Source organism: Periplaneta americana, chromosome 17 (genome assembly GCF_040183065.1).
Source record: "Periplaneta americana isolate PAMFEO1 chromosome 17, P.americana_PAMFEO1_priV1, whole genome shotgun sequence".
NCBI classification, from domain to species: Eukaryota; Metazoa; Arthropoda; class Insecta; order Blattodea; family Blattidae; genus Periplaneta; species Periplaneta americana.
Genome location: NC_091133.1, coordinates 62,694,335 through 62,713,094, shown reverse-complemented (window position 1 = coordinate 62,713,094; position 18,760 = coordinate 62,694,335). Strand labels below are relative to the sequence as shown.

Here is an 18,760-nt window from a genome sequence, read left to right as displayed (position 1 = left end):
CACAATGGACAGTTATACCGCCAGCATTCCATAAAAGAGAAAATATGGATCAACACTAACAAAACAAAAAATCTGTTTCAACATGATTAAACACAAAAATTTTCTTTCAAGAATTTTAAATGCATTTTTTAACAAATTATTTTTGTTTATACTCACTCAGAATATGACATCTTTCTATGGCTTAAAATTTTCTTTCAAAAAAATTTTCTTTACCATAAATTAGTGAAGGAATCGGTAGAACTAGACAAAAGATTTGAGGAATTAAGAACTGCAGACTACTTTTTTTCAGACACTTTGATTTCGAGATCTTACACTGGATATTCTTGTAATATCATATCCAATTTCCATTTATGAGGAATCTTCAGCGATTTCAGAATAAAAACTAATGCGTGTTAATGCAAATTTTCTTAAAAATATGAAAGATGTGTGGTGGCACCAGGACATCAGTTCCAAATCTTCTATGACAAAGGTAAATGATTATTGTAATTGTAATTTGCATGAGCAATCTATGTACTTGATTTAGAAGTTATGAATATCCGACTCTCTTGGTAAGGGAAACAGCATGCTTCCAGTTGCCATGCACGATAGCACACTCACAGATGAATGTCTATTTGTAAGCCCTGTGTATATCATCACTGTAGTCGGCCTGGATAGCGCAGTCGTTAATAGCACTGGGCTTCTGTGCTCGAGGTTGTCGGTTTGATTCCGGCCCAGGTCGATGGGGTTTAAATGTGTTAAATGCGACATGCTCATGTCAGTAGATTTACTGGCATGTCAAAGAACTCCTGCAGGACAAAATCCTGACACACCAGTGATGCTGATATAACTTCGGCAGTTGCGAAAGTCATTAAATAAACCATAATTTAACAAATTTTCAACACTGTAGTTCTTTTATTCAAATTGTGTGATAATGCAAATGATTGTATGTAAGTGATAACAGCATTAATATGAATGTACTGTAAGTAAAGTGGATTACCTCACCATGTGAGACTCAGCAAGCTCTTCCTACTTAGGAGGCCTTAACCATTAATGGGACATAGAAAGCTCATTCAAGTTATAATATTACTCTGAAGCAGGCCAAGTCAAAAATGTTGTCAATGACATGTATCAAACCTGCCAGAAAATAGAGAAATGCACTCAAGACAATGTGTATGTTTTCCATTCAAATTATGACTCTTGGTCTTCACAGACAATACCTGGAATAAGCCAATGCCAAAACCAAGTTTCTGATTAAGAAGGCTTGCTTTGTCAGATTCCTGGCAGAATAATTCACACTCTTGATGTTCCATGGCAAAGGCTCGAACAGTTCGTATGTTACTAATAGCTTCTTCACCTACACTTGTTGCCTTAGCACTCTGCAAAAGCAAAAATGTCATCAAAACATTATTTATTTCAATTTGTTTATAACATAACGTATATTACACAAAAAATGGAAATAGAATGCAGATATTAAGAAAATCCTTCTGACACGAGGCAGATCTACCAGTGGCGGCTATTCAAGTGAAGTAGGTGAAGACCATCTTCACCCCTTTTTTTCGTTCTTTAATAAAATAATTATATTTTATCAATGAATTAAAATAAAATGCATTCCTCACTAAACCATATTTCGCTCTACTTTTTAATCTGTCTTGTTCGGCTTAATCCACTCAGTTAATCTCCTTCTGGAGTACTTCAGAAGACTCCCTTACCAGTCAGGCCACATGACTACCTGACAAGGTAGTGAGGGATGTGAATGCTGAAGATTCAAAGGAGACTTTCCTTTTTGCTTTCAGTAAATAAATTCGGTTGCCATGACAACGACTTGCTTACTGTGAACTGCCGACCCTTTCTGTGAGGCTGTTATGAAGGTTTGGTAAAGAGGAATTCACCCACTTTCTCTGTTCTTGGAAGAAAAAATCGCTCTCTCATACAAACATTGCACCAGGGTAGCGAACTGTAATATTTTGCAACTAAATAAGAAAACATACAATATTGTGTAAAGAAATTAAATATTGTGTAAATTTGAGATATAACATATATATTTCGGTATTTTTTTTAACATTAGCATCTCTTGAACATAATGTTTTATGTAGATTTTGAAATATTTTGAGTACTATGTAATAAAGAAAGTTGACATAAAATTTGAAACTATGTTTAAGATATCTCACCTGCGCTGACCAATAACTTCATTTATAGTTTACCGGTATATGTATTCTTGTCATGATAAGAGCAGTGAAGTGTTACGGTGTTAGCAAGTGTATTAATACAATGAAAACATGAATCAGTTAAACAATTTAGTGTGTAATCTTTTGGCGACAACGTTCTTTCGTTATTCCACAGAAGATAAAAAAGATATTTTAAGATACGGCAGAAAGACACATCGCATTAATATAACTGTGGAGCGAAGTGTAAGATAAAAGATTTGAAAGCAATCTGAGAAACGTAACTTTTTCCCTATGGATTTGTTTGTGGTGTTTGATTTTTTTTTTCTATTCAACAGAATATTACTTTGATTTATGTGTAGCTGCATAATTTTACTATATATTGGAAGTCGCACCTTTTGAAATTGATTTAAAATATCGATAGCTACAGTTTATGAATATGATTGTGATTTTGAATTTTGTTATGTTGTTGTTGTTTTCTAATGCCAGGCATTTGACAATGAAGTCATTTGACCTCTTGCACTCCAATATTTTTCAAAAATATTATCATGACCAGCCAATGAAGCACAGATTTTGAGATGTTCCGAATCCATTTCTTGGTTTGAGTTGCACAATGGACAGTTAGGGAACTGATATATTCCAATTCTATGCAGGTGTTTGGCCAAACAATCATGGCCTGTTGCCAATCTAAATGCAGCTACAGACGATTTTCGTAGTAAATCGGGAATTAACTGTGGATTTTGATGCAGAGAGTTCCATTTTTTCCCTTGGGAATGTGTTATTAAATTTTGTTTGTTGAAATCTAAGTATGTAGATTTAATAAATCTTTTCACAGAGTAATACGTAGATTTAGTAACAGGTCTGTAAGTAGCTGTGCTGCCCTTCTTTGCTAAAGCATCCGCATTCTCATTTCCCAGGATTCCACAATGGGATGGTATCCATTGGAATACAATTCTTTTATTGGCAAAAACGTATTACGGCGAACGCAAGTAGGGGAAGTTATCCCCACCCGTGCCGCTCGGCACCTCGCTCGCATCCTCTCTCTCTCTACTGTCTCTCTCTACTATCTGTCCCGCTTCGATGGATCACTGCCTACCACATTGTAATACGCATTAGACAACTGTCCACAACCACAATGCAATACGCATTAGACAACTGTCCACAACATGTACTGACACAACACAACACAACACAATGTAATGTGGTTTGCCTACCACATTGTAATATGCATTAGACAATACGCATTAGACAACTGTCCACAACCACAATGCAATACGCATTAGACAACTGTCCACAACATGTACTGACACAACACAACACAATGTAATGTGTTTTTCATTAAACAACACTCACCTGTTAACTTTGCACATCCTCGAAGTAACACAATAGTCTTTTTTTCCCACAGGTTGGACACTCGTAATGGCTAGCAAGTAGTCCATGCTCCTCATAGTTCCTTACCGTATCCGCCTTCAAATTCTCCCTGGACATTTTCAGGAAGAAGTACACGTCTTCGGTACGGATCATCACTACACGTGGTTACGTCTGTACACGAAATTGGACACGGACACAATGAAGCTCCGCGCATTAACACTTATGCCACCCCCGTAGTCAACCCCTACCAAGCGACATTCACAAGCCCACCAGTTTCTACCCACGCTATTCGGTCATTGTCCCCTTCTACAATACGTTATGGCAGTTCCCTTAAACATAAATAGATGCATTTTCCCTTCTACCCCAACTCGCCTCGGTAGCCGAGAGGTCTAAAGCGTGATCAAAAAGCGTGCGTTTAGGTTTAGTTACGAACTTTCTCGGATCGCATCTCCCCTCCTGCGAAGTCGTAAGAAAAAAAAAAAAAAGAGAGAGAGACATGAAGCAAGAACAGAGGAGAGGCTGGAGAGAGAAAGGAGAGAGAGAGAGAGACTGACAGGACGAAGTTCCTCTTTTGCTTAGTAGATGTCGTTACTCTTTTTGTTCCACTTCCCTACACTAGATGTCACCCCACCCTAAACCCCTATTTCCACTCTTTCCCGCTAGGGTGTGTGGTGAGCTTGTAGGGGAAAAGTGGAAAGGGGACGTGGGCGGAGCTTTGCGTTCGCCGTATTACGTTTTTCCCCTTTTATTGAGTAATATTAATTGAGAGAGCATTTTAGTTATTTCTGCTGTTTGAGATGAAGGTGTGTGTTTAGAGACTATTGATAGAATAGCTGCTTTGGAGTCTGACAATATAACTGCATTCCTAAATTTATTGATGTGGCATAGAAGATTCCTGAGACTTTCACTTATTGCAATGATTTCACCATCAAAACTTGTTTTTCCATATCCAAGAGATCTATAAAGTGAGAAGAGACAGCACGTAACACCTGCACCGGCACCTTGTTCTCTGGAGATCAAGGATCCGTCAGTGTATAAATGAAGCCAGTTTTGTGGAGGGTACCTAATATTAATTGACTCTAAAGACAATTATTTCAGTATTTCAGTGTTTACTTCTGATTTCAGTATTTCTTCTGTTAAATTTAGATTATATTCTATATTTAATAGAGTTAAAGGGTTTGGTTTAATTTGTAAGTTTTCTTTTAAATTCGGGATATTGATTTTCTGTTTTAATTCTTGAACAATGGATATGAAACTTTTTTGAGTTTTCAATCTACAGAGAGGACTGTATGAATGCCAATTGTTTCCTGGTAATCTGATAAGTTTTTCATATTGAATCAGTGCTTTTTCCTCTATTGTCATTTTGATGCTGTTAATATTAGTGAGGAATCTCATAGAATCTATTGCAGTTGTTTTGATTCCACCAGTAATGAATCTGAGAGCTTGGTTTTGAACATATTCTATGTCGTTTATGAAAGGTGAAGTAATCAAAATTTCTCCACAGTATGTCAGCACTGGCTGTATAAACATTTTGTATGTAGTGTTCAAAGTAATCCTAGAGCATCCCCATTTCTTTCCTGCTAGTCTTTTTAGAAGGGAGAATCTTTTACGAGCTTTTTCAGAAATGTATTTCAAATGGTTGCTCCATGTTAACTTACTATCGAAAATAACTCCAAGATATTTGGATTCATAAGTCCTAGGAAGGTGTTGGCCATTGTATTGGATATTGAATTCTCTTTCTTTTTTACCGAGTGAAAATATTTGGTAGTTACTTTTGCTTAAATTGAGTGTCATCAAATTTGATGTATTCCATTCATGTAGTTGATTTAGAGCTTTAAGAGCAGAATTTTGAATTTTGTCTCTATGTCCGGAAGTCCACAAAACTATATCATCTGCAAATAGTGCTGTTTTCATGTTTGATTCCTCTAATAGGGAGGGTAAGTCATTTATATAAATATTGAATAAAGTTGTGCTGACGACAGCGCCCTGAGGTAGACCTCGATATGTTTGTCTGTAACTAGAAAGTGAGTTATTGAATTTAGTGGCAATGAATCTTTGACTAAGGAATTCTGATATCCATCTGAACATATTGCTGGAGATACCTAATTTCTGGAGTTTTAGTAATAATTTATTTCTCCAAACAGAGTCATATGCTAACTGAAAGTCAATAAATATTGCCAAGGTATCTTCTTTCTTGTTAAATCTGTCTTTTACTTCTTGGCCGAGGCGTATGACTTGTTCATTGGTAGAGTGTAGTTGTCGAAAGCCGGCTTGTCGTGGTGATAAAAGATTTTGGGATTCTAAATACCAAGTTAATCTGTTGGAGATCATGGACTCCATGGTTTTTGCTATCATGCTTAATAGTGCTATTGGTCGATAACTATTAACATCATGAGCAGGTTTCCCTTTTTTGTGAATTGGTACAATGATTGCTTTTTTTCCAAGCTGCAGGAATTGAGGTGTTCCATGATAAATTGAAAATGGATAAAAGTACAGACTTGGCTTTTTCCCCCAGATGTTTAAAAAATTCGGAATGAATGTTGTCGGGGCCAGGAGATTTCTTGGTTTTTAAATTTTGTATAGCTAGAGTTAATTCTTTGGAAGTAAAATTTTGATGAAATATTTCAGGTTTTGTACTAGTAATATTGTTTTTATTATTTTTATGTAATTCTCTTTTGATAAATTTGTCAGTTTTTTTGGTATTGGGATGTAATCTGTGAGAGTTTGAGTAGTGTTTATTAAATGCGTTTGCTATATCTCTACTATCTGTTAGTGTTTTGTTATTATGAATAATAGGTTGGCTAGTATTTTCCTGTGTAAAATTTTGTTATGAGTAAGTAATACTTCTTCATTTCTTGTGCACTCTTTTAATTTGATATTTTGTATAAAATGTTGCGTTAGATTTTTGTCTTTTTATATCATGTGAACTTGTGGTATATATTGTGTGGAAGTTTTGTTGAATTCTTCGGGGTTAAAGGGACATAACCTCCGAAAACGTTGCAAATTTGTATGTATTTTATGCTGTAATTTTCATGAAATTTAAGAAAATAGTGAATATGTTACATTAATCCAATATGGCCACTGTACAGCTTACAAAATCGTTTGCAACGCCATCAATGACGTCACGGCCAACCATCGATTCTAGGAAATTACCCAAAAATCTATTGGCCTTCACCTAATTTATCTGGCACGAGCTGCCACTGATTTATCTGTTTTGTTATAAAACCCGTCCATCTGTAATGTGATGAAACGTTGTCTATGACAAGTTCATTGAAATTTGGAGATGCTAACAGATGTTTTTCAATAAAGCACACTGCGGGTGTGGAAAGTCACCTTCTTTCAGCATAAATATTATTTATTCAATAATAAAATACAGAAGCACTCTTCTGCTTCCCCAGTGATCATCATCACTATTATCTGCATGAGTCTCAAAGTCTCTGGTATTACTAAATTGCTTTCATAAATATTGTTTAGCAAAGTTAACGTGCCTGATGCATGTACAAGATATGTTTAATTGTATGGCACATTCAGTTCATAGAATAATACCTAAGATTTCAGTTTAAACAAGTCAATTGAAGTTTTTAATTCCTTTCAGAGAAAATAATACCGACATATCAGCCTAGAGAAACCTGTCAGTCTAAAGCAGGAGACAAGGTGTCACGGGGATAGAGGAGAGAGTGCTCTAGAATGATATTTGAGGAGCAAAAATTCTCTTAATTTTAGGACTCACTGTGATATTAAAACGTTTTTCATATTTCTGAAGAGACAGTTCATGTCAGAGTTTTCACTTACATTCCATGAGTGCTATAAACACTATTTTATACTAAAAAGTTGCGTACACCAGTACAAAGTCGTCAATAAAGCCTACCTGTGCTTGAGCGTCTCTAGACAGCTTACGAAGCAATGATCCTATCACAGTTCCTGTTATAATCACAGTTGGAACAATTAAAAGCATTGTCCAGGTCATTTGCGGTGAAATGAGGAATAGAGACATTCCACAACCAGCTATCTGTGAACATATTACAATTCAAGCAATTACATGATCAAATATAAATGTAGAAAATTATTACAATGTAAAATATACAGTTTCTAATCCTACCTGTGCTACACTGCGTAATCCCTGGGAAATACAAAGCTTGAAAGAACTCTTGAAATCCTGGATATCAGATGTAAGTCTGTAAACAATATCAAAGTAATAGACAATTTATTCCCTGTAGAATAAAATTAAATATGTAATAACTTTCGAAAATTATTTTTTCTTAGTTTGTTGTAGGTATTTAAGAGAAAGAATACATACTGTAATTTTTTAATAAAAATAATAAAAATCATACATGATTATACCAAATTTCATCTAAAAAAAGTATGAAATAAAAGAGACTCATTTGACCATTTTCAATATCCTTTTTTTCGAGAATATCAAAGATATATAATTTAATCACTGATAAATAATATTTATCTTAAATGTAATATGAAAAGTAAACTGAAATCTACAATGTCAATAATGTTGTAATTATATTAAATTTTAACATAAAAGTGCCCTCCTACTATTTGTCCTTGAATCAAATAATAAAAGTGAACTTAAAAAGTTACTGTGTTTTAAAAGCTTACAAATTAGTAATTATAATTAGGTTTAGGGAAGTAGTTACAGTTGTATTACGTAAACTGTACACTTCTGGAAACAAACAAATGTTTGCAATGTAAGTACAGCTCACATCTAAAACAGCAGATCTATTTGGTTTCTTTTAGATGTTTCCAAAAGCTATTAAAAAGTAACCAGAAAATGATAGTGTCACTATACTATATTATTCCCTTTGGGATCCCTAAATAATGTTTGAGCTGGAATACAAATATTTAATATGAAAAGTGCTTTTCGAGTGAAAAATTTACCAAACAAATTACCACATTTATAAACAAATTTCATGTTTTGTGATAGTTTCCTCAATTAATATTAGAGCATAATGTGACACGGTCACGTGTTCGATCCCTATTTTGTTTTTATACGTATGATGGTGATGGTGGTGAAAGTAACTAATTTATTTGCAACTGCTAGACTTCAGTAAACGATATTTCGTTGGTAAAAGTACAAAACCATGTAAATCCTGAAAAACCAACATTTTTAGGAATGCAATAAAACTGTTCTGTGTTAAATTTGTTTGACATCTAAACAAAAGTATGATTCATGAAATTATGTTAAATGATTCTGAAATAATTTTATGAATCATACTTTTGTTCATATGTCAACAAATTTAAGACATTAACATTCCTGAAAAACGTTAGTTCTCAGGACTAACGAGGTTTTGCATCTTTGCCAGTGATTTAAAAATATTATGCCACAGCATCATGGAACGTATCTAAATATCTGTCTAAAATCTAGATAATAGATCAGTTTATGAAATTAAACTTATCTAAATCGTTTCTATTTAGATTATATTTAATTAATATTTTCAGTATTTCACTAAAATACTATAATTACACTTGTTATTTCTCAAACAAATTATCGCATGACGTGCATATGAAACATCTTAAAATCAAATCAAATTACGGAAGTTTTAATCAAAGAGATTCATTTAATTAAATACAGTCTGTGTAGAATACTTGTAATATTTCAGTGCCTCTTAGTTATAACAAAACTTCGTACGAAAGAATGTATATGAACATACAGAAGCATTGTACTGTAATATTTCTAACTACTGCTCCGTCTCATATTTATTTATTTACTTCTTGAAGAATGCAGTGGTTAGTAATGAGCATCAGGAAAATTCTGGAAAGTTGTCTCAAGGAGAATGTGAAGAAATCTCAGAAGGACCTGGTTATGTGGCTATGCCAATCTGATTCTTGTCCTGATAAATGGGATAGATATGAATACGATATCAAATTTTCCCAACTCAAACATTCCTTTTATTGATTACATAGTAGCAGTAGTTAAAAGTTCTGAATCTTTTTATAGAATAGACTTTCCCAGGTTTCAAAGTGATGAACGTGTTGCTCTACCATGTAAGGTACTCAGGCATGAGTGAGAGAGGCTCATTTGTCTGCTTTAGAAAGTCTATTTTGAAAGATGCTGGACATATTATTTATCTGGCTATGTTTATATAACAATATATTCAGAAGTGATATTATAAATGACACAAATCACTTTTCTGAATTTTGTATTTAAGATAGTTATAGTCCGACCATCGGATCTGTGCCCCAGTAAGCTATGCGAACTGAACCTTAATTCCTTTTCCGCCTCGGCAATTCATTTCTCTCCCTGTATTTCTATTTCTCTCTTTCTATCCCTCTCTCTTTCTCTCCCCCACTACTCACAATTTTGAGCCTTCTTGCGGGACAGTTTATTTGCACTTGCAGTCCAGTGTTGTCAACTCAACATGAATACTGTAGCACGGAGTGGTGAAAGAAATATTATTAAGCAAGTAATAGCATTTTGCATAAGTCAATCAGCGTCATTAGACCTACTTAAATTAAATTATGAATAAGTAATAATTATACATTATTATAAGCAATATTCAAGAGACATGACACTGTTTGACGGAAGTTTGGCAACATCCCTATTCGGCAAGTTTCGTGGCCTGCTGTTTGACATAGTGAGAGAGAAACGGATGGAATGGGGTGAGTAGAGGCGTTAACTTTTCCAAGAAGGGGCATAGATCCAATGGTCCGACAATATAAGTTTACTGTAGTTGTAAAACTTTAGTCACAGAGGCACCCTTTGGCAGTCTGTTTGAATCTTTTGAATCCATCTAGATATAGACATCAACTCCTCCCCCCTTTCCCCGGTTTCTGGAAGTGTACAGCAGAGAATTTAAATAAGATTCAATCATTAAGAATAAGTGTTTAAATTTATGGTTAGAAATTAATGTTTGCAAAATACTGAAAAACTAGATGTTAAGTTACTTTCAGTCACATTCAAATTATAGGTAGAGCTAACACGATAATAGTTATCGTCAGAATGCAAAATTCATATTGTAGCTCTATATTTAATATTCTGGAATAAATGTGAAAGTGACATTGTTTGACGATTTTACATTTATTTCATTGTGCAAATATATTTTACATGCATATTTTCACATATCTGCAAAAATGTATTTTCTTAATACTTGCTCTACTATTGAAAGCTTAGTGTTACTAAGAAAGTGACAGTTTTATTTTAAAGAAATGGCTATTGAAAAACAATCTTAATAATTTTAGTACTGATACTTGATGCTTACGTAAATGTGGCAAACTATTACTTTCCATTTCTGTAATAAGTGGATACTGCTAATGTTTTGTGTTGTAGAAAGAATATTTTCATTGTATAAAACATTCTTCAGTGACAAATGTGGTGGTTTTACAGAAGAAAATCTCAAAATGTTTTTCATAACACACTGCAACAACAGAAAGTAAGATAGGTTTATTAATTTTAATTGCATAGTTAGAGTCTGTCTCATGAAAGAGTATCATATCAGTGAATTTTCCTGTGTCCCAGCAAATGTCAAAGCCTGAGAACCTTATTTTCCTTCATTTGCATTACAGAGACATCATAACAAAGCAAAGGCAAATATTTAAGGATTAATTCTTAAATAATGTCGATATTGTTCAAATCCGAGTATTATATGTGAATAACTAGAGGCAAAAATGAAGTTAACCTTATACTTTTTGTTTAGACACATTTATTTAATCAATGAAAAAAAATGCTGTTATCAAACTTGAAAATTAGTTATACATTTATTTAATCAATGGAAAAAAAATGTTATCAAACTTTAAAATTAGATTACTTTCTTTGTTAATAGAAGCTGTTGAGAAAGATGCACCTCCTGCCCTTACACAGGCTCACAAATCTGTAATAAATTCTAACACTCATACAGTTCATCTTGTATCATACCCTGTGTTACACTATTAATTTCATTTTCCAAAGCCTCTAATATGTACGGATTAATTCTGTATAATTTTTGCTTCAAGATTTCCCACATTGTTCATGTTGTTCGCTAATGTCCTTGGCTTCGATGTTCTCCATTTGCCATCTTTTATACCAATAGTACTCTTCTACCTGATAATCTTCATCAGAATCAATCTTCATGGCTTGACACGTAAAAAGAAAGTATTTATTCACTATTTGCCGATTTTAGCTTTATAGACAATAAGGAATGGAATATTTCGCGATCACGAATTTCGTGATTTTTGAGAAAAATATTTCTCAACACCTAATTACCGTAAAAATATACATTCATCAATTCTTTTATTCCTAATTTGAACTGGCGAAACTTCGCGAAATCCGTATTATGCCGCGAATCTCCTATATTTTTGCGAAAAACACGTGACTTTTAAGCAGTTAGCAAGCAGTATGCCGAATTTTAAATTTTTTGTAGTACGATCTATAGTTGTAGCATATATGAGATCTGCTATTGAATATATAGTTATTGATTCCCTTTCATTCAAATATCTGGTATAAATATATTCTTGGCTGGAGCTTTGTTTGGGTGTCACAGGGGAACCAGAGCTCCCAGAGAAAACCCCAGTGTTACCTGGGTCACGGGTTTGCCCAAGTTATAAATCCAGTATACACTACAGGATTTTAAGTCCAATGCTCTAACCACTAGACCACCTTGGCAGCTATGCCAGAGAAGGGCATCATTTATGAGTATAGAAATCACAAATAGGTATTCAAATTTTGTGAACAAGGAATCATAATACAATATATTCCATTTGTTTTAATGTCAAAGCACTTTATTAGAAATGTAACTTAACATAAAAGTCTGTAACACACCTCCTTGTTGGTATATGAGGATTGGTCTCTAATATTTTGAATTTTTTTAAACATATAAAAGATACGAATTTTTCTTCTCCATAAATATCTTAATGAGAAATTGCATCTCACCAAGATCATATCACACTCAGTAACTGAAGGAAAGACACTAGTTGTTTAGTTTGTAAGTTCACACATTGCAGACCGCAGCTAGGTAGTCAAAGGAGATAAAAGAAGCAAAATAAATCATTACCTACTCCTTTTGGTGACAGGTTATGCAACTGGGAAATTCACCGATGCAACAATTTGCCATTTTTCAAACATAGCTGCCCATTTCACTTTTGTGTAGTATCTGGGATGTAATCATAAATCGACTTCATGGTTTAGACAAATCCTAAATATCATTAGCACTTCTCAAGCCTTCATACAACTTGCTGTTCCTCTCAGTATTTTAGTAGAGTGATTTCAGGGTGTGTAATGAATGCTACAATAGTTTAACGTTACACTGGTGGTTCTGAAATCTAAAGCAGAGCATACCATAACAATTTGTAGAAGAGAAGATTGACAGCTGAAACATTATTCAATACTATAACTATGTATAGGAAAGGAAAGGGAAGTAATGATACATTAAAACACCTTTATAATCACCTGTTCACAAGTTCTCCTGTCCTTTGTCTGTCGAAGAAAGCAATATCTTGTTTCATGATGGACTCAAATAACTCCTGCCTCAACTGGGTTGCCACCCTTTCGCCTACGCATGATAAAAGGTAGATGTACATGAAAGTGAAGCTAGCCTATATGAAAAGAAATTAGCATACAATGTATGTTGTAATACTTCATACTTATTAACTACTGTGGCATGCTCTGTAATTCAAACTACAGCATCACTAAGTGTGATTATTTCAAGTAAACAGTATTCCAAAAGTATCTTCTCTCAAATTGTTTAAATTTTTAACTACATGTAGTTGGAACATTAACCCCAACTTGAACTATGCAATTTTTGGGTTATACCTATCCCAATTAACCTTGCATTATATTTAATATATGTCTAATAATGACAAAGTACCAATAATACACATAAGTTAATAAACCCCTTATCAAATTAAATGTCATTTACTTATAGGTATATAATGAATGACTTTCCTACAAGAAATAAAATTATATAATATTCGAGTAGGTAATATAATCTTAATTCAATCTCACCTGAGCAACATACATGTACATCAGTTGAAAAACTGGCAGCTTGACGTGTTCCCTGAACAACGTACTACTGCCTTCACGAGTATATTTTACTACCACATTAATTACATTTCCTAAAATTTGAGGTATCTGAATGTTCAACAGGGCAACTGCAAGTGCTCCCTGTAATCCAGAAAAGAAACTCAGTTGAAAGTTCACAATTATGATTAACGTCATCAATAAAATTTTACAAAAAAAAAAAGAAAGAAAGAAAAGAAATTATGTGTACAATCGATACTCTATTCAGTTCTTTTTCTCATTGGTCTATTTATTTATAGTTAGATAAGTAAAATCATTAAGAAGTGTTAGTACTGATTTCTCATTATGTAACAAATCTTTAATTTCAATCGCCTCATAAATTATAGTCCCGTCACTCTAATTTCCAGCAGCCAATCACGTTGCAGGTTGGCTACATTTAAACGTGTGCATCTTGTGATTCACTGATGAAGACGTTATGCATTTCCTAACGCTCGATAAATACTTAATATAGTCGCCTGCCATTTTGGGCTCTTTCGCTGGCGTTCGCAGAAAGCACACGAAGACGTTATTTGCTGCTCAATTATTTGCTGAATTACAGTGCGTTTGATTTATTATCATAGGAGCTACAACATGATAATGTTTAACAGTGTGGCAAATAGATCCGTCTGGTAGCTCAGCAACGAAAGAACAAATATGGCGAACGATACTACCTACCTAGACTTTATAGAGCCTTCACTTCCTAAGACGTAAGCAAAGAGCAGGAGTCACGCTGGGAATAACAGCGTCGCAACTATAGTTTCAATTATGGTATACTAAACAAAAAAACTGTTAAAAGAAACCGACTAAATGTGGTGACAGACTTGAGATTAAAGATAACTAATATTAATCCTAAATATAAAGACATTTTGAGCACAAGAAAACGGTTCCATCATTCTTGTTGAAGTACATTTCCAGGTCATTTGGTTTCTTTTGTACAGACTGTAAAATTTGTCCTTTGTCAGAAGAGAGCCAATTGTTGATCCATAGGTTTGTAAAATGAGACTTTACTGAAGCAAAAGCACTGGATAGAGATATCACTTGAAGAGGTCTTGGTTGCAAATGTAAATTAAAATTAAACGAATTAAGTAAATTAAAATCATCAGTACCAGTTGCAGAAGACACAGCCCTGCAGTATACATTGACTACACCCCAACTCTGGCTACTAGCAACAGGCATCTATAATGAACACCGATCAAAATACCCCTCATTTCTCGTGAAAGACAACTAAATAGACTACAGTGGATTATAGTGAACTTTATGTTGTCAGCAAACAGCTGGATAAATTAAGAAGATTGATTGATTCTTGTTGAAGTAGTGAAACTTTTAAAAAATATACTGGATTTCTTTTTCAGTACAACAATATTATACGAAGAAAGTATTAAAAGTAGAGTATTGTTTTGCTTTACTATTTTTAATAACTCTGTTGTAATATATCAATGAAAGCCTACTTTTTTTCAAGACAGTATCATATTATAATTGTTTCGTTTAATTTATTCAAATATGCAGTCAATATTAATTCAATTTTGGAAAATATAACAAATATGACTACTCATATTCACTTAACATTCACCCAAAATCTAACCTACCTGTAATTTCATTGACAACTTTGAAGGGATCTGCGAAAATACTGATCTATGAAAAGGGGATCCGCAGTGCAATTAAGTTTGTAAACCACTGGATTATCTTGAGAGGGAAATTGTGTACCATTACAAAATGTTGTTAATTTGCTGCTTCAGTGAGGGAAGAGGTGAGAGAATGAAAGCTATTACAACAGATGGGTAACATAGGCCTATATGGAGATGGACGAAAGGAAAATGTGGTACCAAGCTGTGCTTGCTCAGTAACTCAGCAGTGTCATTAACTCTGTTGTGGTAACTTGTACTTGGTTGAACAGCAAAACTTCGTGCGATTGGATCACTGCTGACTAGAAAAAAAAAAACTAAATGTAAACATGTTCTCAATGAAGACAAATTGGAGGAGATAAGTGCTTGTTTAGAAGCCAGCCCCAGACAGAGTGTATACTAACAATTCACATAATATACGAAATGAATTTAAAGGCAATATTCGTATAGAAATCATCAACATCTCAGAACAAGAACTTCACTATGTGTCTACCAACATTTTAAAATAATGCAAGAAACAGCATTTCGAGACTACCTACTTTGAATTAAGGTAAGTAAGTGCAGATTTTTGTATTCATAAAAATGGCAATTGCTTAACCACGAATCAGTGCAACACTTTCCACCACCAAGACCTTGGCAAAGTCAGCAGAAAAGCTCATTCTAACTCACATATGCATTGTTACAAGTACCAAATCTATAGGCCAATGTTATTTGTTTTGAAACGTATTACAAACATTTAGAAATCCATTAAAAAATGCACTCTGCAAATACAGGCTTAGGCCTAATTCATACAGTGTTATCTTGCTTAACACTTTTTTTTTGTTACGATATGTACAGTCTCAGAAAAAAGTTTTGTTTCACAGATATTTTAATAAGTCCCAGAAAAGAGGCAGTGTGCATGATCAGAAGACAAGCGATCTGGTTCACAAGAGAAGGACTAGTTGAGGTAATAAAATTATTTTGTTTCATTGTATGTCTGATCATGTGCACCTCCTTTCTGAGACTTATAAAGTATCTGTGCGACAAAACTCTTTTCTAAGACTGCATCTGTTGAAATTTATCCCAAGGATCAAGCTTAACCTAAACTAATGAACATAATTTAAGTAAATTTCACTTTTTTAATTAAAAAAAACAAAATTGCCACTAATTTATCATTATAGCAGTACTTATAGTAGCGAAGCTGTTATTCCCGGCGTGACTCCTCCTCTTTGCTTACGTCTTAGGAAGTCAAGGCTCTATAAAGTCTAGGTAGGTTGTATCGTTCGCCATTTTTGCTCTTTCTTTGCCGAGCTACCAGACGAGGGATCTATTTGCCACAATGTTAAACATTATCATGTCGTAGCTCCTATGATAATAAATCAAACGCACTGTAATTCAGAAAATAATTGAGCGGCAAATAAAGTCCTCGTGTGCTTTCTGCAAACGCAAACGAAAGAGCCAAAATGGCGGGCGATTATATTAAGTATTTATCGAGCCTTAGGAAATGTATAACTTCTTCATCAGCAAATCACAAGACGCACACGTTTAAATGTAGCCGACCTGTAACGTGATTGGCTGCCAGAAATTAGAGCGACGGGACTATAACTACCGTACTGAAACTACCACGCAATATTTTCCTCTATTTTTATTTTAAAGAAACTAAATTATTGTAGGTTTGTAAAATATAGGCTACCTACTGCAACAGATGCCAGAAGATACCAAAAGTGTGGTCCCAGAAGAACAAAAAATTTGCTCCAATCAAACTTTGGATCATTTTTAACATTTTCTTCATATTTCAACCCTGTTATTCTTGTTTTGTGTGGAGCTTCACAAAATACTGATAATCTGCCAGCACATATCTTCACTCCACATGTTGTTCCAATACCAAAACAGAACTTGTAGAAAATATGTTGAGGTTTCCTTTCTGTCTGTGTTTGGTTTCTTTTGACAAAGTTACACAACTTCTGTCTATCCACTGTAAATTGTTCTTTCACAATCCTTAAACTGGATGAAAATGATTTGTTGCACCAAAGGTCTGCAGCATTCCTATAGAAAAAATGAAAATGAAATTAATAGTCTGGTTTGTCATCAAAAGTAGGCCTAGTCTATTAAATAGTTCATAAAAGAACTGAGAATGTTGAATATGTGTAAGCATGAACGTGACACCACGAAAAAAGTAATTAAATCACTAATAAGGTCTATATAAGGAAGATGGCGTAAAAACTGGGAGATGTGTGTATACCGGTATACCACCTGTCTATAATTTTTAAATTGTTAACTCAGTGCTTAAGTGATTTGTCTTATATTGCAAGTCTATGCAGCAATGCTTACATGTATAATACCGGTGTTCAATTTTTTGCGAATATCCAGATTATAACAGTAACAAGGTCAGCTTAGGTTTATTTAGGCCTCTATAAAAAACAGGTAAATGGACACAAAGCAAATTTTATTATGTAATTTGTATTTTTTTTTTTCCTCATTTCTTGCATTCTTGGCACCAATCTCTAGAATACACGTAAGCAAACTGTCCCAGCATTAACTTAGTGACGGTGCAGTGTCCAGCCTTGAGACAAAGGAGAGGAGAAACAAGGGAAGATTAGCAAAGATGGCTATGCAATGTATTCCGAATAATTATTCCTGAACCAAAAACGGGAAAATTTCAGTAGGGTATACAGTCAACACTGTCAACAATTTATCTTAAAACACTAAAAAGAGATTTGTCTGTGTTTGTCTAATCCATATAATTACGCTGACGGAAGGACACTTTTCAGTACCAATAATTTATTTTGTGTGCACAAGTTTGGAATTTTGGAGGAAGGGAAGGAAAGTAACCGTGTTCTGAAGTTTAACTCCAAAAACTTTGGCTAGCTTAGTAGATGTTGAGCCTAAGTCAAAATGAGTAGGCCTAATAGGCCTATGTTTGATCATCGAATAAAACCGGTTATTTTCCCTCAATTCAAAAATTGTACTTTCCTTTAAAAAAAAACCAGTAAATGAAAGATATTAAGTATTTTTCCTTGAAGAACGATTACTTCACAGACTTCTCTGTGAAATTCGCCTATCTGTAGCCTATTTCAGAATCGTTTCTTAAGATATAATTGTCAGTGAGGAATCCATATTCTGAAATTTCCCATGGTTTGGATTGGGGGATGTGGAAACATTGCAGTAAGTAATCGTAATATTCTGAAGTTGTTCCAAGATTTTTTTGTTAGCTTGAGAATGAGTTAAGTACCTACTGAGCATGGAAAAAATTGTTGTAAGTTAGGCCTAAGTCAGAAGAGGTTAGGTTGAATGAGATTAATGGAAATGGAAGTTTTTAAAAAGAATTCCAATCTCACTCATCAAGACTGAGATCCCGTCTCCAGTGACGAAAGCTACCGGAATATAGTTTAATACTTATAACTACATCGAAGTTCATTACAAAAATATTAAGAATAAAATTTTACTTTACATATAGCGTATTTGCTCACCTACAGAAAATGCCGTACGTTGGTTGGCATAACTTGGTAAATCGCCACATTTTTTGTTAATAAATATATTTACACTATTAACATAATTAAATTCATAACAACATAACCTCAAAATTAAATGAACTAGGAGAGACCACACAAAATTTCATGCGGTCTCATGGGACATCGATCGAGAGTCAGTAATACCAACGTAACTTG

General features: G+C 34.1%; 1 protein-coding gene across 2 annotated transcripts in view; it reads right to left on the bottom strand.

Annotated features, from left to right (window-relative positions):
• Positions 1–18,760, bottom strand: part of LOC138693076 (mitochondrial potassium channel ATP-binding subunit) — a 44,764-nt gene extending 26,004 nt beyond the window's left edge. Inside the window, exons 1-7 of one of the 2 annotated variants that reach the window (XM_069816659.1) lie at positions 18,563–18,760; positions 16,790–17,138; positions 13,438–13,596; positions 12,883–13,028; positions 7,612–7,687; positions 7,381–7,521; positions 1,197–1,355 (exon numbers count right to left, since the gene is read on the bottom strand). In XM_069816659.1, coding sequence (XP_069672760.1) covers positions 1,197–1,355; positions 7,381–7,521; positions 7,612–7,687; positions 12,883–13,028; positions 13,438–13,596; positions 16,790–17,138; positions 18,563–18,612 — 1,080 coding nt within the window. In that variant the 5' untranslated portion in view covers positions 18,613–18,760. Of the gene's footprint in view, positions 1–1,196; positions 1,356–7,380; positions 7,522–7,611; positions 7,688–12,882; positions 13,029–13,437; positions 13,597–16,785; positions 17,139–18,562 lie in introns of those variants that run through there. The other variant, XM_069816660.1, reaches the window with a different exon arrangement.